This window comes from Pseudophryne corroboree (genome assembly GCF_028390025.1).
Source record: "Pseudophryne corroboree isolate aPseCor3 chromosome 3 unlocalized genomic scaffold, aPseCor3.hap2 SUPER_3_unloc_33, whole genome shotgun sequence".
Taxonomy (NCBI): Eukaryota; Metazoa; Chordata; class Amphibia; order Anura; family Myobatrachidae; genus Pseudophryne; species Pseudophryne corroboree.
The window spans coordinates 873,523-895,501 of NW_026967523.1; the positions used below are offsets into that span (position 1 = coordinate 873,523).

A 21,979-nucleotide genomic window follows, 5' to 3' on the forward strand; every position below is an offset into this window, starting at 1 on the left:
TCCTTGGACTTCTCTTATGTAATAAGGTCACATTAGCATTTAAAATATTCCACATATCATACCAATCATGTGTCGGCATTGCCGACGGAGACACCACAATCATCTGCTCCACCTCCTCCTTGGATGAGCCTTCCTCTTCAGACATGTCGACACACGTGTACCGACACTCACACACACAGGGATCTATCTATAAGAGGACAGGTCCCCAACAAGGCCCTTTGGAGAGACAGAGAGAGAGTATGCCAGCACACACCCAGCGCCAACTGACACTGGAAACAATTCCCAGATATAGCGCTTTTATATTATGTCAACAGTGTAATACACTCACTGCGCCAAAATGTGCCCCCCCCCCCCTTTTTCAGCCATGTATCACCGTTCTGCAGGGGAGCCAGGTTCTCTTCAGCACACTGTGGAGAAAATGGCGCTGGTTAGTGCTGTGCGACCAAGCTCCACCCCCTCTAGTGGCAGGATCCGGTCCACTCAAATTTACAATTAATGGCGGTGGATAAACATATTCACCGACTCCGCAGCCTATATGTGTCTAATATGCCAAAAAAAGAAGTATATATTGCTGCCCAGGGCGCCATGCACCCATCAGTGCCGGCCGTGTGTGTAACATGTGGAAGCAATGGCACGCAGCGCTACCGCTGCGCGCTTACCTCAGTGAAGATCAGAAGGTCTTCTGCCGCCTGAGAAGTCTTCTTTTTTCTTATACTCACCCGGCTTCTATCTTCCGGCTCTGCGAGGACGGCGGTGCGGCTCTGAGATGAACGGCAGGGGGAGACCTGCGTTCCGATCCCTCTGGAGCTAATGGTGTCCAGTAGCCTAAGAAACAGAGCCTATCATTTAAGTAGGTCTGCTTCTCTCTCCTCAGCCCCACGATGCAGGGAGCCTGTTGCCAGCAGTGCTGCCTGAAAATAAAAAACCTAACAAAAGTCTTTTATCAGAGAAACTCAGTGGAGCTCCTGTAATGCACCAATTCTCCCTGGGCACAGAATCTAACTGAGGTCTGGAGGAGGGGCATAGAGGGAGGAGCCAGTGCACACCCATACTAAAAGTTCTTTATAGTGCCCATATCTCCTGCGGAGCCCGTCTATACCCCATGGTCCTTACAGAGTCCCCAGTATCCTCTAGGACGTAAGAGAAATAAAAGCTATACAGCTATAATTAGATGCAAACAAAAGCTTTTATTATGAAATCATACAGAGGAGTATCTGCACCATATAGATGTAACATACAACAAACCACAGCAGATGGAACCCGGGTGACTCTAATGCACATGATAATGTACAGGGTATATATGGATAGGATCTTGTATCAGAAAACACTGGACACTCCTTATCAAGATGAGTGTCAGCAACAAGTTAGGCAAACTAGAATTGAAAACACGTTCCAATGGGCGCCATATTGTTGTGCAGCAATACAGATTGTGCAAACTGGTATTAGACATTCACATTTACACAAAGCACAAGATACAAAATAAAACAGCAGAAAAAAGACCTAAGCATTTGGGATGTATTATTTAGGAAGTAAATAGAGGTACATTAATGAAAAGCGTGAATAAGTCATCAGCCTGTTTGTGAAAGTCGTAGAGTGGAGGTCTCTTGGACTGTGCAAGGCAGTGAGTTCCATGGTCAGGCCTGCAAAGCTAAACGTTCAACCCTTAAATGAATGACAGAAGATTCTTGGTACTGCTGGTAACAGTCCTTCATCTGTAGAAGCCAGCAGGGCAGTAAGGAGGCAGAAGCTGCTTCTAGTACCTTGGACCATGTAATGCTGGGCTGGCATCATTCACCCGTGGTGCTCAGCTAGACAACCATTTATTGGTATTAGGTTCTCAGTACATGGAGCAAAAAGCAGGTCATCTGCATAGCAGTGGCAGACCAGGCCATGATGTCTGATTATATCACCTATAAAGCATAGGAGATAGGATTGACCCTTGAGGAGCATTGCACGACAGTGATGATTATACTCCAGAAGATTTAAATGGTCCCGTACTTCGGTAATGTCTAATATGTTCAACAAGAGCGGATTTATTTATCTCTCAGCATGAAAATGGCTTCTCACCTGTGAAATCGCTGATGTTTAACAAGAACTGATTTCCATGCAAAACATTTCAGAAGTACGGCTTCTCACCTGTGTGACTTCTATGATGTGTAACAAGATCTGATTTCTGTGTAAAACATTTCCTACACTCAGAACAGGAATATGGCTTCTCACCTGTGTGACTTCTCTGATGTGTAACAAGATTTGATTTATATGCAAAACATTTCCCACACTCAGAACAGGAATATGGCTTCTCACCTGTGTGACTTTTCTGATGTGTAACAAGAATTGATTTCAATGCAAAACATTTTCCACACTCAGTACAGGAATACGGCTTCTCACCTGTGTGACTTCTCTGATGTGTAACAAGAACTGATTTCAATGCAAAACATTTCCCACACTCAGTACACGAATATGGCTTCTCACCTGTGTGACTTCTCTGATGTATAACAAGATATGATTTAAATGTAAAGCATTTCCCACACTCAGAACAGGAAAATGTCTTCTCATCTGTGTGACTCCTCTGATGTGTAACAAGATTTGATTTATATGCAAAACATTTCCCACACTCAAAACAGGAATATGGCTTCTCGCCTGTGTGACTTTTCTGATGTGTAACAAGATATGATTTTGATGCAAAACATTTCCCACACTGAGAACAGGAATATGGCTTCTCACCTGTGTGACTCCTCTTATGTGTATCAAGATTTGATTTCCATGCAAAACATTTCCCACACTCAGAACAGACATACGGCTTCTCACCTGTGTGACTTCTCTGATGTATAACAAGATCTGATTTCCGTGAAAAACATTTCCTACACTCAGCACAGGTATATGGCTTCTCACCTGTGTGACTTCTCTGATGTGTAACAAAAGCTGATGTCTGTGCAAAACATTTCCCACACTCAGAACAGGAATATGGCTTCTCACCTGTGTGACTTCTCTGATGTGTAACAAGTTCTGATTTCCGTGGAAAACATTTCCTACACTCAGAACAGGAATATGGCTTCTCACCTGTGTGACTTCTCTGATGTGTAACAAGTTCTGATTTCCGTGGAAAACATTTCCTACACTCAGAACAGGAATATGGCTTCTCACCTGTGTGACTTCTCTGATGTATAACAAGATTTGATTTATATGCACAACATTTCCCACACTGAGAACAGGAATATGGCTTCTCACCTGTGTGACTTTTCTGATGTGTAACAAAAGCGGATGTCTGTGCAAAACATTTCCCACACTCAGAACAGGAATATGGCTTCTCACCTGTGTGACTTCTCTGATGTGTAACAAGTTCTGATTTCCGTGGAAAACATTTCCTACACTCAGAACAGGAAAATGGCTTTTCACCTGTGTGACTTCTCTGATGTATATCAAGAGCTGATTTGTGTGTAAAACATTTCCCACACTCAGAACATATCAGTGGCCTCTCACTTGCCTTAGCTGGATGATGGGTAATAAGCTTTGTGTTCTGTGTAAAACATTTGGCATCTATAGAACAGGGAAACACTGTATCTACTCTCAGAGCTGTAACAGATGCACCAATATCAGAGTGATCAGGAGAACATTTCCCATGATCAGGGGGATCAGCTGATAGAGCTGGATGTATAATTGGGGTAATGGGGTTATCTCCTGGAGAATCAGGTCTACTGTCATTATCTTTTATGTCACAATCCGGGGATACCATTAGATGTCCTTCTGTGATATTCCTGCTTGTGTGTCCATCTGCTGGAAATAAAAATACATTAAAATATAAAATGAGTAGACAAGACCCAGGGTGTTTCAGGTCACAATATATAATTCTACAACTGACATTTTTTTACCTGTAATCATTAAAAAACAAAAAAGCTAGGATACTTAGGCTGGAGCTTGATCATTTGGGATTACTAGGAGGTGACACGGACGCTTGCGTTGGATTACTAGAAGTGACACGGACGCTTGTGTGGGATGACTAGAGGTGACATGGACGCTCATGTGGGATTACTAGAGGTGACATGGACGCTCATGTGGGATTACTAGAGGTGACATAGACGCTCATGTGGGATGACTAGAGGTGACATGGACGCTCATGTGGGATGACTAGAGGTGACATGGACGCTCATGTGGGATTACTAGAGGTGACATGGACGCTCATGTGGGATTACTAGAGGTGACATGGACGCTCATGTGGGATTACTAGAGGTGACATGGACTGTCATGTGGGATTACTAGAGGTGACATGGACTGTCATGTGGGATTACTAGAGGTGACATGGACAATCATGTGGGATTACTAGAGGTGACATGGACAGTCATGTGGGAATACTAGAGGTGACATGGACGCTCATGTGGGATTACTAGAGGTGACACGGACAATCATGTGGGATTACTAGAGGTGACATGGACAATCACGTGGGATTACTAGAGGTGACATGGACAGTCATGTGGGATTACAAGAGGTGACACGGACAATCATGTGGGATTACAAGAGGTGACATGGACAGTCATGTGGGAATACTAGAGGTGACATGGACGCTCATGTGGGATTACTAGAGGTGACACGGACAATCATGTGGGATTACTAGAGGTGACATGGACAATCACGTGGGATTACTAGAGGTGACATGGACAATCACGTGGGATTACTAGAGGTGACACAGACAGTCATGTGGGATTACAAGAGGTGACACGGACAATCATGTGGGATTACAAGAGGTGACACGGACAATCATGCGGGATTACTAGAGGTGACACGGACGCTCATGTTGGATTACTAGAGGTGAAATGGACGCTCATGTGGGATTACTAGAGGTGACATGGACGCTCATGTGGGATTACTAGAGGTGACATGGACGTTCATGTGGGATTACTAGAGGTGACATGGACGTTCATGTGGGATTACTAGAGGTGACATGGACGCTCATGTGGGATTACTAGAGGTGACATGGGCTTTGCAATAATAAAACAGCAAAGAAGAGAAAGTGCTGTCCTGTTTGCGCACTAATAAATAATATATAACCTTTATTAAGTACAGTAAAGTATGTAAGATAAATCAGTGATATATAAAACACAAAGGTAAATGTATAAAAGTGAATAAAGTAATTAAAAAACAAGTGTATTTGTAGTTAAACAGCGGCATGTATATTATATTGGGTGTTAATTGATTCAGTGCTGGTAATCCTGTTCAGTAAGAATATATTAATATATTACACCCATACGAGGACGGGCTAAATTACATTCAATTATATTGTGGCAGAGTTTCCTCCAGCGGTAATCTCAATGTAACATCATACTGTATGTATAAAAACTTTATGGGGGGGGGGATTCAGTTCATTGCAAAAAATTCCCTATCCATTTAGCCGCAAATAGTGGTGAAAATCCTCCATAGGTTTTACTGCAAGTTTTTTTATTTTGCGCACAAATGTCTGCGCACTGAGCAGTTGTGCGGTGTTAGGAGGAACTCGTATAAAAAGGCTTTTTAAAGGTTTCCTACTGTATTGTGTTTCTGACCTATAGTTTCTTACTATATTGTCGTATTGACCTAGTTTCCTAATGTATTATCTTACTGACCTATAGTTTCCTTCCATATTGTCTTACTTACCTAGAGTTTCCTTCTGTATTCTTTTACTGACCTAGTTTCCTACTGTATTTTCCTACTGACCTATAGTTTCCTACTGTATTGTCTTACTGACCTATACTTTCCTACTGTATTGTCTTACTGACCTTCAGTTTCCTACTATTGTCTTACTGACCATCAGTTTGCTACTGTATTGTCTTACTGACCTTCAGATTCCTACTGTATTGTCTTACTGACCTATAGTTTCTTACTGTATTGTCTTACTTACCTAGTTTCCTTTTGTATTCTTTTACTGACCTTGTTTCCTACTGTATTGTCTTACTGGTCTATAGTTTCCTACTGTCTTGTCTTACTGACCTATACTTTCCTACTGTATTGTCTTACTGACCTTCAGTTTCCTACTGTATTGTCTTACTGACCTTCAGTTTCCTACTGTATTGTCTTACTGACCTATAGTTTCTTACTGTATTGTCTTACTGACCTATAGTTTCTTACTGTATTGTCTTACTTACCTAGTTTCCTTTTGTATTCTTTTACTGACCTAGTTTCCTACTGTATTGTCTTACTGACCTATACTTTCCTACTGTATTGAATTACTGACCTATAGTTTCCTACTGTATTGTCTTACTGACCTATAGTTTCCTTTTGTATTGTCTTACTGACCTATAGTTTTCAGGAGAAAAAAGAAGAAAGAATTCGAAATGCCCTATGGTGGTGCACACAATCTTATATATATATATTTTTTTTTAAATCTTTTTTTATTGCGGCAACAAAGAAGTGATACAAACATACCACAATAGTTACAATGTTGATTTGATACGTCCAGTTGCAAAATGTGGACAGAGCAGATATCGTACATTGATGCAAATTCTCGTTATAGTGGAAACAGTCATACAAATAAGTAAATCTGAGTATAACATTAAGTGTTCAAGGTGTACATCTCTTGGTGTCGAGGAAAACGTATTGTATATCAGTATAAATCAGGAATCGTCAACAGCAATGTCCCAAAAATAATTTCTGAACATACAAACACAAATAATACTGCGAGTCCTGAACCTCAACAACGGCCAATATGCAAGAGTAGGTGTCCCCCTCCCCCTCCCTACGCCAAGGCTATCGGAGGATCATGGGTTATCAGCCTGGTAAGATACCATGTGGTGTCCTTAAGACTATAATGAATCTGATTTCTAGTGGTAAGTGGGAGCGTGTCTATGTACGACTCCCAGAGTGGAAAAAAACGCTCCACTTCCCTTTCAATATGCAGGAGTGTCTCCATCCAGTCCATTCGAAACAGAAAGTATAGTTTATTAAAAAAACAATGGCAACTGAGGGGGTGAATTATCAAGCCAACTCTGCAATATAGTTTTTTTTACCCGCTGCGCTTATGGCCAGTAGTAATTTCTTACTACCCGGGGTTATTCGAAGCATAGGATTAACCATTCCAAAAATTGCCCACTCCGGGGTAAATGGGACATAATTTGTAAATTTTAATTCAGCATATCTGCGTATTAAGTGCCAGAAATATTTTATGATAGGGCAAGCCCACAGGCAATGGTAGTTATCCGCCCCCTCCCGATGACACCTGGGACAGTTATGAGTCGCACAGGTTCCTATATGAAATCCACGTAGCGGGGAAAGATATGCATTATGGAATATGTTTAAGAATAGCTCAGTATACATGCTAGAAGGGAGAGTTCTGCGAGAATACAGAAGGGCCTTTTCCAAATCTTGGATTGTTAGTTCAGGGAAGTGGGACAACCACCCCGACACTCCTCCCGACACTTTAGTATGATCCATAATATCTGAGAAAAGTATAATGGATCGGGATAGCTTTACGTTGAGGGACTGTATTTTTCAAGAGGACGTCTAGGGGGCTATCCCAATCTTTGTCAGAAAAATGCTGTAGGACGTGGCTTACATAAAAGCGTGTCTGCAGGAAGGCCAGAGGATATGGCCTAACCATGGCATATTTAGTAGACAGTTCTGTAAAGGTGAGAGGGCGTTTCTCCCCCGACACTAGAGACCCAATATTCTCTATTCCCGCGAGTCTCCATAGGGTGAAGGGATGAGCAGCCATGCTGTCTAGGAATTGAGGATTTTTGACCAGGGGCAGATGTAAAGAATAGAAACCATTGAGTCCAGCCTTGTGACGCAGGATGTGCCAAAGCCTCCGCGTTGTCCAAAGCAAAGGATTCAATTTGATATGTTCCTCCACTTCCTGATCATGTTGATGTAACAACCTTATTAATGCAGTGTCCCTCAAAAATTCCTGTTCCAGAGAGACATCAGTATAAATCGATGTCCCCTGTAGCCAGTCTCTTAAATGTCGCAAGAGAGCTGAGTGATTATACCCAGTGACATAAGGGAAGTTGATGCCGCCATTCGTTTTTGGTTGATATAACTTCCGTAAGGCTATGTGTGCGCGCCCTCCCTTCCATATAAAATTTCCTAATCAAAGCGTTCAAGTGAACCGTATCTGCTTTAGTCAAAAGTACTGGAAGGTTTTGTAGTGGGTATAATATTCTAGGTATTGCTACCATTTTTAAGAGATCTGCTCGCCCCAGGAAAGAGAGTGGCAGGCGTTCCCAACGTCTCACATCTTCCATAAGAGTATGTATTACCTTTTTAATATTAAATTGGTATAAATTGACCGGATTTCGGGGTAAAATTATTCCCAAGTAAGGGATAAATGTTCTGGCCCATTGCAGAGACAAATGGGAGGCCCAGCGAGGTTGAGTTAGTGTACCCCTAAGGAACATTGCCACAGACTTGTCCATGTTAAGTTGCAGGCCGGATATGGAACTATATAAATGAATTGTGTGTAATATTTGATATAGGGAGTGTTCCGGGTTGGATACATACAACAAAATATTGTCTGCGAATGCAGAGATCTTTATTTCTCTGCACCCAACTCTAATACCCTGAAAGGCGTGCCATTGCTGAAGAGTGCGTAGTAAGGGATCCAGTGCTATGTTGAATAGGAGGGGTGATAATGGGCAACCTTGACGGGTGCCTCTTTCTAGTGTAAAGCTTGGGCTTAAAAGGCCGTTAACCAGTAGGGAAGTATTCGGATCGTGGTAGATATATTTTATAAAAATTTACAAAACTATCATCAAAGCCTCTCTTTTCTAACACAGTATAGAGGTGCGACCAGAGTATAGAGTCAAAGGCCCTATGGATGTCTAAGCTGACCAATATATTTTGAGTGGGTGCCAGGCGTTGAGCCGCCACAACAGCCGCTATAGCCGTACTAATGGCTCTAACTGCATGACGTCCCTGTACGAATCCCATTTGATGGTCCGAGAGGATTGATGGCAGTATAGCCTGAAGGCGCGTTGCCATGATTTTGGCCACCAATTTGTAATCGACATTTAACAGGCTTATAGGTCTGTAAGACGTCAACAAACTCAGATCCTTGTCTGGCTTAGGGAGTAGGGTCATTAAAGCATCATTGAAAGAGGAGGAGGGAGCTCCCTTTTCGTGTATAGACCTAAATAATTCTAGCAAGGTCGGGGCAATGTGGGCTTGTAAAATTCAGTAATAGTCGCCCGACAGACCATCATGTCCCGGAGACTTTCCATGAGGAAGGTTAGATATGGTTTTATTGATTTCATCCATAGTTATTGGGCCAGCAAGTGCTTCTCTCTGATCAGACGTCAATTTAGGAAGCACTGATTTCGAAAGGATAGTCATCTGGTCGGCCAAATTAATAGGGGTTGAGCGAAAATAAGATTTTACTTACCGGTAAATCTATTTCTCGTAGTCCGTAGTGGATGCTGGGGACTCCGTAAGGACCATGGGGAAGACGGGCTCCGCAGGAGACATGGGCACCTCAAGAAAGAATTTAGATTCTGGTGTGCTCTGGCTCCTCCCTCTACGTCCCTCCTCCAGACCTCAGTTAGAGAAACTGAGAAACTGTGCCCGGAAGAGCTGATAGTACAAGGAAAGGATTTTGGGAATGCAGGGTAAGACTCATACCTGCCACACCAATCACACCGTATAACTTGTGATAACTTTACCCAGTTAACAGTATGAACAATCACAGAGCATCAGATAAACTCTGATGCAACTATAACATAACCCTTATTTAAGTAATAAATATATGCAAGCATTGCAGAAGAAGTCCGCACTTGGGATGGGTGCCCAGGATCCACTACGGACTACGAGAAATAGATTTACCGGTAAGTAAAATCTTATTTTCTCTAACATCCTGGTGGATGCTGGGGACTCCGTAAGGACCATGGGGATTATACTAAAGCTCCCAAACGGGCGGGAGAGTGCGGATGACTCTGCAGCACAGAATGAGCAAACACAGGGTCCTCCTCAGCCAGGGTATCAAACTTGTAGAATTTTGCAAAGGTGTTTGAACCTGACCAAGTAGCCACTCGGCAAAGCTGTAATGCCGGGACTCCTCGGGCAGCCGCCCAAGAATGGGCCTTAACTGATTTAGGCAGCGGCAACCCAGCCGCAGAATGAGCCTGCTGAATCATGTTACAGATCCAGCGAGCAATAGTTTGCTTTGAAGCAGGCGCCCCAAGCTTGTTGGAAGCATACAGGATAAACAAAGATTCTGTTTTCCTGACCTTAGCTGTTCTGGCTACATAAACCTTTAAAGCCCTGACCACATCTAGTGACTCGGAATCCTCCAAGTCAGTAGTAGCCACAGGCACCACAATAGGTTGGTTAATATGAAAGGATGAAACCACTTTCGGCAGGAAATTGTGGGCGGGTCCGCAATTCTGCTCTAGCCGCATGGAAAACCAGATAAGGGCTTTTATGTGACAAAGCCGCCAATTCTGACACACTCCTAGCCGAAGCCAAGGCTAATAGCATGACCACCTTCCACGTGAGATATTTTACATCCACCGTTTTGAGTGGTTCAAGCCAGTGTGATTTCAGGAAACTCAACACCACGTTAAGATCCCAAGGTGCCACTGGAGGCACAAAAGGGGGCTGAATATGCAGCACTCCCTTTACAAATGTCTGAACTTCAGGCAGAGAAGCCAGTTCTTTTTGAAAGAAAATGGATAAGGCCGTAATCTGAACCTTAATGGAACCCAATTTAAGGCCCAAAGTCACTCCCGACTGTAGGAAGTGAAGGAAACGGCCCAGCTGGAATTCCTACGTAGTGGCATTCCTGGCCTCACACCAAGCCACATATTTTCGCCATATACGGTGATAATGTTGAGCAGTCACATCCTTCCTAGCCTCTATCAGCGTAGGAATGACCTCATCCGGAATGCCTTTTTCTGCTAGGATCCGGCGTTCAACCGCCATGCCGTCAAACGCAGCCGTGGTAAGTCTTGGAACAGCAGTTTCCCTACTGACCGCATTAAGGTGGCATACCTAATTTCTCTACTCAGTGGTGCCGCTCTAGACTGGGCCTCACCTATATGGGAAAGGTCTGATACCCTGTTGTCATCCTATGCTAACTTCGTGGCAACGTTCAGACGAATTTTCGATGAGCCAGGTCGAGTGACATCAGCTTCTTCAGAGATCCTTCGACTGCGTCAGGGGACGCAAACTGTCAGTCAGTATTTGGTGTAATTCCAGACCTTGGCATCTGAGGTCTCCTGGAATGATGACGCTCTTTATGCAGCCTTCTGGGGAGGGCTATCAGAGCGTATCAAAGATGAGCTCGCTGCTAGAGACTTGCCTTTAACATTAAACAAGCTAATTTCCCTCTGCACTAAGGTCGATTTACGATTCCGTGAAAGGGCTGTTGAACGAGGAAGATCCACATTTCCCAGGATTCCTACTGTTTCCATTCCTCGTCAGCCATCTCCGTCTAGGGAGGAACCTATGCAGATAGGTCGCTCTCGTTTATCTCAGGCAGAGCGTAGTAGACGTCTTGCTGAGCGTCTCCGTTTGTATTGTGCTGAATCTTCTCATGTTATCAAGTCCTGTCCCAAGCGTCCGGGACAACCTCAAGTCCTAGCCCACCAAAGAGAAGACCAGCTAGGAGTGACGAATTTCTCTCCATTTCCAAGTAACTGCAATCTCTCCGTTTCTCTGCAGGTGGCTCAGCGTACTAAGAATCTCACTGCCTTATTGGATTCTGGAGCAGCCGGAAACTTTATTACAGAGAGGTTCGTTAAGCAGTGGTCTCTACCCACTGAAAGACTGTCATCACCGATATCTCTAACTGCCGTGGACGGCAGTAGGATTCCTGATGCGGTGATTACCTCCAAGACTCTACCTATCCGTCTGAAGGTAGGGGATCAGCATACAGAATTGATTTCTTTCCAGGTTATCCCCAGGGCCACCCATCCTGTGGTCCTAGGCCTTCCATGGCTACGTCTGCATAATCCTCAAGTGGATTGGAAGTCGACCCGTATCCTGGCATGGGGTCCTTCCTGCTCAGAGACCTGTCTCCAAAAAGAGGTTCCAGTTCGCATATCCTCCTACAAGTCTTCTGATGTCCCATCTCCTTCGTGCCAAGTCTCCAAACTACAGTTTTGTCCAGGGTCACCGAATCACAAGGCTGATGCCATTTCCCGCTTCCCGGGAGCAAGAAAATGAGTCTGAGTCTACTGTCAAGCATTGTATTGTTGATCCAGTGGCGTTCTCCGCAGTGAGGATGGACTCTATGGCCCCACCAGGGAAAAATTTAGTGAAGCCGGCTTTCAGGAGGAAGCTCTTGCATCGTGCACATTCCTCTCGCTTTGCCGGACACGAGGGGCATACGCAAGACCTTAAAATTCGTTTCCAGGTCAAATTGGTGGCCGACCCTAAAAAAGGACATTGCTGAACTTGGGGCCTCCTGCCCAAAATCTGCCCAGCACAAAGTATCCCGCCAGTCACCCACTAGGCAACTGGTTTCCTTGTCTGTTCCTCATCGTCCGTGGGTTCATTCCTCAATGGATTCTGTCATGGATTCTGCACTTCCAAGTTGGCACAAGTATTCATCCAGAAGTTCCATTCCAGATGGCCAGGTAAATTTAAGAAGTGTCCTGGGGCCACTCCTAAAAGGGGGGGTACTGTCACGATCCGAGTACTGAGATACTATCTCCCTTCTGCTTGTACGCCCTCCGCCGCCATTACTACTATGTTTCCACATTGTGTTCCAAACCAGGTTTTCCATCTTACTTCCAGCATGGGCGCAGCCATGTTGAATGCAATCACATGTTCCAGTTCCTCCAATCTACTGGCTCTGAAATCTGCATAATTGCCCAGCCAATGCCTGCATAGCTGCAGGTATAAGTATCCTGTGTCTGGACCAGATAGATGTCAGTGCTTCCATTGTCATCAGTGATTCCAGCCTGCAAGCTTCACTACAGACTTTCTCCTGCAAATCCATTCTGTGGTTCAGCCTGACTCCCCTGGTGATTACACTCTGCAGTGTAACCCGACACTCCAGTGTTAACCCTCTACAGCTCCTTTGATTCCTGTGTTTGAACTTTGGCTTTTCGGCAACCATCCTTCATTCCCCAGTTACCAGCGCACTCCAGCTTCATTTACCATCTTCCAGCGAACCCCAGCTTCATTTATTGTTTACAGGACTTTTCTCCATATTCCAGGTTACTGGTCTCCACCAATTGTGCACCTAAGTATCTTTCTAATATTCTTTTGCACATTATTTGACTTTTTATTTAATAAAAGCACTTAAGGAATTCCCAGTTGTCGTGCTCACGCCCTTGGGCATTCTTTGCTACTGTCAATACGCATGTCCAGGAGTCACATAGCTCCTCCTAAATTTAAGTTCCCGTCAGCCCCTACAACTGAGGCTCCCAGTCACGGTCTCCAGGCCTCAGTTGTGACACTGTGGTGGCGTTGTTCGACTGTACTTGAACAGGGCGGTTCTGAATTAAATGCTGGGCCAGGTTCAACGCATTGAAGACCGCCCACAATTCCAGAATGTTGATCGAGAGGAGAGATTCCTCCTTGGTCCACCGACCCTGAAGGGAGTGTTGCTCCAGCACCGCGCCCCAACCTCTTAGACTGGCATCTGTCGTCAACAAGACCCAGTTGGATATCCAGAAGGGACGACCCCTGCACAATTGTTGGTCCCGGAGCCACCAGTGTAGCGACAGACGGACCTTCGGAGTCAAGAGGATCATTTGAGATCTGATCCGGTGAGCCAGGCCGTCCCACTTGGCCAGAATCAGCCTCTGGAGGGGGCGAGAATGGAATGGAGCATACTCCACCATGTCGAATGCTGATACCATTAGGCACAGCACCTGCATTGCTGACGAGAAAGGAAGCAACGAATCCCGTCCTGAATCTTCAGGACTTTCTCCTGAGACAACAACCACCTCTGGTTGTGAGTGTCCAACAATGCTACCAGGTGCACCATGCTCTGAGCAGGGACTAGGGAGGATTTCTTACAGTTGATGAGCCACCCGTGCGCTTGTAGAAACCGGACCGTCATTGTTAGGCGCCGGGGGGCGCTCGTCGGTGCGGCCCGGCACCTAGCAACCAGGGACGCCGTGCGCGTACAGCCGCCGGCTCCCTGGCAACGCTAGACGCCGGGCGCACGGAGCCGCACGGACCCTAGCAACAGGGACGCCACTGGCGGACCGCGTTCCCCGTTGCTGGGTCCATGTAAATTAGTAGGGCACATGTTTCCTGGCCGTGCAGCAAGGCAGCTGCACGGCATTTAGTCCAATCAGCCTCTTAACAGCTGATTGGAGGACTCCCTGTTTAATACACTCCCAGGGCTTCTCACAGACGCCGGTAATAGCTTCCTGCATGCTGTATCTGTTTGCTGAGAGTGTTTCCAGTCCTGCTGTACCCGGTCGTTCCTGTCCTCAGTTGTCCTGTACTCGGAAGTCGTCATCTGTTCCTGGAGTCCTGACTGAGCACCTTTAAACATCCAGTGGTGTTCGTGAGTCGCGGCGTAGCAGTGTGTTGCGGCTTGGCCGCTTTATTACTTATTATTTGTGTTTCGGAGCTTTTGCGGAGGATTCCGCTCCCACAGATCCACTCTGGTATCCAGCGGTGCTGGGTAGGAGTAACGGACTAGTGGATTTTGGTTGTCCTTTTATTTGGCGGTTTTTCCGCGCATACTTCTGGTTTGGTTATTTAGCTTGTTGCCCCTGGCCTGTTGTCAGTCAGAGGTCCTCTTGTCATCATCCTGCCTCGGATTTCCCTTTGTCTCTCACTAAGACCGGGGGGCACCGGAGTTGGGCAGACATAAATCCGCCTTTCAAACGTGGCTGCCAGGGGCTCAAGAAACCATAGTCTCGCAAGGGATTTCCGATAGCACGGGTGAGACAATAGAGTTAGGGCGCCAGGGGCAACTAGTCTTTCCAGCTCCCGTAACCAGCATTCCCTTCCAGTACTCTGGCCATTGCCATGAGATCTCCTCCGGTCAGGAGTACTGGAATCATAACATTATTACCGGCCCTACCAAAACTTAAAATTAAACAGGGTTTAATTTTTTCCTTATTCAGTTTTGTAACAGTTATCGGCCTCATGAATCCCACAGGTTTAGGGCCAAATCCTGGTCAGCTCCTAGTTAGCCAGATTCAAGAACTTACTCAGATGGTTCTGGATCTTTCCCTTCGGGTGAAGTCGCAGGAAGATCTTTTACGAACTTCCTCGAGGGTAGTCCCTGAACCAAAAATGCACTTGCCTGACCGTTTTTCTGGTGATAGGAAGGAGTTTTTTAATTTTAAAGAATCCCGTAAACTTTATTTTCGTTTAAGACCGATCTCTTCAGGTACTGAATCTCAGCGGGTCGGAATTATTATTTATTTGCTCCAGGGGGATCCTCAGACCTGGGCATTCGGTTTAAAAGCAGAGGATCCGGCGTTGTTGTCAGTAGACGCCTTTTTTGGGTCTTTAGGGCTTTTGTATGATGACCCTGATAGAGAGGCATCCGCTGAGAGTCAGTTACGCGCTCTCAGACAGGGTAGAAATCCTGCAGAGGTTTTTTGTACAGAGTTTCGCCGTTGGTCGAACGACTGTGGCTGGAATGACCCAGCCCTGCGCAGTCAGTTTCGCCTCGGCTTATCAGAGTCTATAAAAGACAGTCTCCTTCAGTATCCCGCTCCTGAGTTTCTCGATAAACTCATGGAGCTTTCTATTAAGATTGATCGTCGTCTCAGAGAGCGGAGGGCTGAAAAAGGAGCACCTGTCAGGTCTACTCCATGTGTATTTTCCATTCCTGAGGACGTAGAGGAGCCCATGCAGATGGGTCTCTCCCGGCTGTCTCCAGAAGAAAGAGCCAGAAGGCAAAACTCTGGTCTTTGTTTGTACTGTGGGGGTAAGGGACATTTTGCCCGTAATTGTCCGAACAAGTCAGGAAAACGCCTCGACCAAGCGAATTGTGAGGGGGTTCACTTTGGTCTGCAGCTTATCTCCTCGAATAACTCCCTTTTAGTCCCAGCTAAAGTTTCCTTTGGCAGCCTCAGTTCTTCGGTGTCGGCTTTTGTTGACAGTGGAGCTGCAGGGAACTTTATGGACTTAACGTGGGCCAAGGCCTTAGGTATTCCTCAGTTAGCCTTGGGTAGGTGTATCACCATGCATGGTTTAGATGGGAGTCCCTTGTCCAATGGGGTTAATTTCCCTCTGTACACCCCCTGTACTACTTACGGTAGGAGCTCTTCATTCCGAAAAGATTACCCATTGCCCAGCATTTCCAGTGGTTCTGGGTCACCCTTGGCTGGCCTTTCATAATCCCATCATTGATTGGCAGTCGGGGGAGATTTCACAATGGGGTACCATCTGTAATAAGGAATGTATTACGTTTCCCGTCAGAATAGCTGCTGCCATTCCCGAATTCATTCCCGTGGAATACCAGGACTTTGTTGATGTGTTTTCCAAGGGCAATGCGGACATTCTGCCTCCCCATCGGCCTTATGATTGTGCTATTGAGCTAATTCCTGGTGCCACATTGCCAAAGGGAAGGTTATATGCATTATCCGGGCCAGAAACTGCGGCCATGAATGAGTATGTTAAGGAGAGCCTAGGGAAAGGATTTATCAGGCCATCTAAATCCCCTTTAAGTGCAGGCTTCTTCTTTGTGGAGAAAAAAGATGGATCACTCAGACCTTGCATTGACTTTAGAGCCCTGAATAAGATCTCAGTTAAAAATACGTATCCTCTGCCGCTGATTTCTGTCCTCTTTGATCAGCTGCGTTCGGCTGTGATTTTTTCTAAAATTGACCTGAGGGGAGCGTATAACCTCATCCGAATCAAGTCTGGAGATGAGTGGAAGACGGCTTTCAGTACTCAGTCGGGTCACTACGAGTATCTGGTGATGCCGTTCGGCTTGTCTAATGCTCCGGCAGTTTTCCAGGATCTCATTAACGATGTGCTCCGTGATTTTCTAGGAAGATTCGTGGTCGTTTACTTAGACGACATCCTGATCTATTCTGACTCAATTGAACAACATGTTACCCAGGTGCGTCAGGTTCTTCAAAAATTACGTGAAAATCATCTATATGCCAAGCTGGAGAAGTGTGAGTTTCATGTCACGGAGGTATCCTTTTTAGTGTACATTATTTCCCCTCGGGGATTCTGCATGGAACCTAAGAAGCTCCAAGCCATCCTTAGTTGGGCGCAACCCACCAACTTAAAAGCAATTCAGCGCTTTTTAGGGTTTGCGAATTATTATAGAAGATTTATTCATTCTTTTTCCGACCTGGTTGCTCCCATTGTGGCACTGACTAAGAAGGGAGCGGATCCTACCAACTGGTCACGTGAAGCTGAGTTATCCTTTCAGGCCTTGAAACAAGCTTTTGTCTCAGCTCCAGTCCTCAGACATCCCAACCCAGAATTGCCCTTCATTGTTGAGGTTGATTGCCTCGGAGGTTGGAGTGGGGGCTATCCTATCTCAGAAGGATCCGGACTCTCTGGAACTACATCCTTGTGCCTTTATGTCCAGGAAATTCTCATCCGCTGAATCCAACTACGATGTTGGTAACCGGGAGTTACTGGCTATTAAATGGGCTTTCGAGGAGTGGAGGCATTGGCTTGAGGGAGCAACACATACCATTTCAGTATTGACTGACCACAAAAATCTTCAGTACATCGAATCAGCTAAGCGGCTGAATGTCCGGCAGGCTCGTTGGGCTTTATTTTTTACTCGTTTCAAGTTTATTATCACTTTTAGGCCAGGTTCCAAGAATACCAAGGCGGATGCCATGTCACGCAGTTTTCTTCCAGTTCATAATAACAGTCCTGTTACTCCCATACTTCCGTCTTCAGTCATTTGGGCAGGCCTCACACAAGATTTATTTACCCAGTTAAAGCAGCTTCAACATCAAGCTCCTGGAAATACTCCTGCTGGTCGTCTTTACGTCCCTGAGTTTTTGAGAGCTACTGTTTTGACTGAGTTTCATGATAGCAAAGTTGCCGGGCAGCCGGGGATCTCTAAGACTTTGGAATTAGTCTCCCGCTCAGTATGGTGGCCTGGTCTTTCTAAAGACATTAAGGAGTTTGTTTTTTCTTGTCAGGTCTGTGCACAGCATAAGGTTCCCCGTTCCTTGCCTATCGGGCAACTTATGCCCTTAAATGTTCCTCTCAGGCCATGGTCTCATATTTCCATGGATTTTGTGGTAGACCTCCCTCTGTCAGCCGGACTCGAGTCATATGGGTGGTGGTGGTGGACCGTTTTAGCAAGATGGCCCATTTCATTGCTCTTCCCCGACTGCCATCTGCCCAGGGATTGGTTGTTTTGTTTCTCCGCCATGTTTTCAGACTTCATGGGTTGCCCACTGATATTGTTTCTGATCGGGGTCCACAATTCATTGCACAATTCTGGAAGTCTTTTTGTGCCTCATTAAAGATGAAATTGTCTTTAACATCCGGCTACCATCCCCAATCCAACGGGCAGACCGAGCGAGTTAATCAATCAAATAAAACAGTATTTGCGTTTGTACTCAGCCAAACTCCAGAATGATTGGTCCGAGTTTCTTCCTTTGGCGGAGTTTGCGTACAATATTTCTTGTCATTCCTCCACTAATGTGTCTCCATTTTTTTCAGTTTTTGGTTTTCACCCCAGAGCTAATTCTTTTTTTCAACATTCTTCTGTTTCCTCGCTAACCTTAACCTCTCATCTCAGAGTCATTTGGAAAAAAGTGCACCTTGCTCTTAGAAAAGCGGCATTTCGAGAGAAAAAAAATTCTGACAGGCTCCGACGTACTTGCACTTTTAAGGTGGGAGACAGGGTATGGTTGTCGACTCGTAACATTAGACTTCGACAAACCTCAGCTAGATTGGGACCCAAATTTATTGGACCATTCCGGTCAGGAGTACTGGAATCATAACACTATACTCCACTGTTTATTATTGTTAGTTAATATAGTGAGTGCAAGACACATTTATGTATGTAGTAAGGCTACTGGGAGACCTTAGATGGAGCAATATTGGATCTGGCCATTACATTCCCTAAAGTCATAACCTCAGAACTGCACAGAGCAGGAACTATTATTCACAAGTAATTAGGAATGTGTTCATCATGAATAAGTCCACAATTACTGTCTGAAGGTTACACAATTATTTCAGGTCTACACAACTGATATTTGAGGATAAAGCCTTTAACAGAAAACACCCCTGAAGAAGTCACTATTGAAGAAACGCGTTGGGTGATTTAGAGTGAATTGGAGTGGATAAGAACAAGCCCGCCCATGCAAGGGTAACAACAAGTGCAAAATGTCTTATGATTAAACAGATATGTACTTGTGATAAGCTTTTAATCTGTTTTACTTGAAGTTCTAGATTCAAATTTCATTTTATTTCTGAATCTTATACGAATTGTATTTGGTGAGCTCAGGTCTACTGTATAGCAGGAAATATTTCATACCTGCATAATCTAACAAAATGCACATAAATTAGGCACTCCACAAAAAACAATACTAATTATATTATATACACACATTTATATATAATCACTAATAATAAACTTCTGCTTGTTACTTTTCATAACATTATAGTGTTGTGTGTAATAACTCTCTACATGTGATATTTGTCATGGATAGCCTTGTGTTAGAGTCTCCCAACTGAGAACAGGGCTGATGGCGGAGGAGGGTGTAGGATAAGAGATTGCTGTAGTGACTGAGCAAGGAGAATATGTGACTTCTGTAATAAGTGTTTATTACTCACATGTGCTGATATCTGTAGGGATCTCCTCCTCCTTACACTGCTGATCACCCCTCACATACGTCTCTTCTTCTCCCTCTATATCTTCTGCCTTCATATCAGTCACATACGTCTCATCTTCTCCCTCTGTATCTTCTGCCTTCATATCAGTCATATACGTCTCTTCTTCTCCCTCTATATCTTCTGCCTTTATATCAGTCACATACGTCTCTTCTTCTCCCTCTATATCTTCTGCCTTTATATCAGTCACATACGTCTCTTCTTCTCCCTCTATATCTTCTGCCTTTATATCAGACAGACGTTCTTCCTAAATTACCCACAAAATAGGATTTTAATACCCACCGGTAAATCCTTTTCTCTTAGTCCGTAGAGGATGCTGGGGTCACATCAAGAACCATGGGGTATAGATGGGATCCACAGGAGACATGGGCACTTTAAGACTTTCAAAGGGGTGTGAACGGACTCCTCTCTCTATGCCCCTCCTCCAGACTCCAGTTATAGGAACTGTGCCCAGAGAGACGGACATTTCAAGGAAAAGGATTTATTGTTAAACTAAGGTGAGATACATACCAGCTCACACCTCAAGCACGCCGTGCAACATGGCATTTAACACAACGCAAGTCAACGGCATGAACATCATCAGCAACAGACCGACTATAAACGTAACACAACATGTGTGTAACCACAACTAAAAACTGCAGATACAGTACGCACTGGGACGGGCGCCCAGCATCCTCTACGGACTAAGAGAAAAGGATTTACCGGTAGGTATTAAAATCCTATTTTCTCATACGTCCTAGAGGATGCTGGGGTCACATCAAGAACCATGGGGTTATACCGAAGCACTAGAACGGGCGGGAGAGTGCGGATGACTCTGCAGCACCGAATGACCAAACATGAGGTCCTCATTAGCCAGGGTATCAAACTTGTAGAACTTCGCAAAGGTGTTTGAACCTGACCAAGTAGCTGCTCAGCAAAGTTGCAATGCCGAGACCCCCCGGGCAGCAGCCCAGGACGAGCCCACCTTTCTGGTAGAATGGGCCTTTACCGATTTCGGTAACGGCAATCCAGCCATAGAATGAGCCTGCTGAATCGTAGGACAGATCCAGCGCGCAATAGTCTGCTTGGAAGCAGGAGCCCCAATTTTACTGTGAGCATACAGGACAAACAGAGCCTCCGTTTTCCTAAACTGAGACATTCTAGCGACATAAATTTTCAAAGCTCTTACTACATTGAGAAACTTTGATTCCAGCAAGGTGTCAGTAGCCACTGGCACCAAAATAGGTTGGTTCAAGTGTAACGTCGAAACCACTTTCGGCAGAAACTGCTGACGAGTCCTCAATTCTGCTCTATCTTCATGAAAGATCAAATAAGGGGTCTTGTGAGACAAGGCCGCCAATTCAGACACCCACCTTGCGGATGCCAAGGCCAACAGCATGACCAGTTTCCAAGTAAGAAATTTTAACTCTACCTTCTGCAAAGGTTCAAACCAATGAGATTGCAGGAATTGCAACACCACGTTAAGATCCCACGGTGCCACAGGGGGCACAAAGGGAGGTTGGATGTGCAACACTCCTTTCACGAAGGTCTGAACTTCTGGAAGAGAGGCCAATTGTTTGGTATCCGGACTCCAGGTCGACAGCACAAAGGTCGACACACTTTAGGTCGACGCCAATTGGTCGACACACCTTAGGTCGACATGGACAAAGGGTCAACATGGCCAAAAGGTCGACAGGAACAAGGTCGACATGGAAAAAGGTCGACATGAGTTTTTCACGATTTTTTTCATTTTTTTAACCTTTTCATACTTAACGATTCACGTGGACTATGATTGGAACGGTAAAGTGTGCCGAGCGAAGCGGTAGCGGAGCGAAGGCACCATGCCCGAAGCATGGCGAGCGAAGCGAGCCATGCGAGGGGACGCGGTGCACTAATTGGGGTTCCTGGTCACTCTACGAAGAAAATGACACCAAAAAAACAACATTAAAAACTCATGTCGACCTTTTTCCATGTCGACCTTGTTCCTGTCGACCTATTGTCCATGTCGACCTAAGGTGTGTCGACCAATTGGCGTCGACCTAAAGTGTGTCGACCTTTGTGCTGTCGACCCTGAGTCCCAGACCCCAATTGTTTTTGGAAGAAAATCGATAAGGCTGAAATTTGAACTTTAATTGAGCACACTTAAGGCCGCATCCATACCGACTTGTAGAAAATGGAGAAAACGTACTAGCTGAAAGTCTTCCGTAGGAACCTTCCTGGATTCACACCAAGACACGTATTTTCTCCAAATACGGTGGTCATGTTTAGACGTCACTCCCTTCCTGGCCTG

General features: G+C 45.2%; 2 protein-coding genes across 2 annotated transcripts in view; one reads left to right on the forward strand and one right to left on the reverse strand.

Annotated features, from left to right (window-relative positions):
* LOC134984060 (zinc finger protein 271-like) overlaps nt 1–21,979 on the forward strand; it is a 221,260-nt gene that overhangs the window by 103,526 nt on the left and 95,755 nt on the right. The window lies entirely within an intron of this gene.
* Nucleotides 1,918–21,979, reverse strand: part of LOC134984069 (zinc finger protein ZFP2-like) — a 41,891-nt gene continuing 21,829 nt past the window's right edge. Inside the window, exons 3-4 of the mRNA XM_063949709.1 lie at nt 19,654–19,953; nt 1,918–3,774 (exon numbers count right to left, since the gene is read on the reverse strand). Of these exons, the coding sequence (XP_063805779.1) occupies nt 2,117–3,774; nt 19,654–19,953 (1,958 nt within the window). The 3' untranslated portion in view covers nt 1,918–2,116. The remainder of the gene's footprint in view (nt 3,775–19,653; nt 19,954–21,979) is intronic.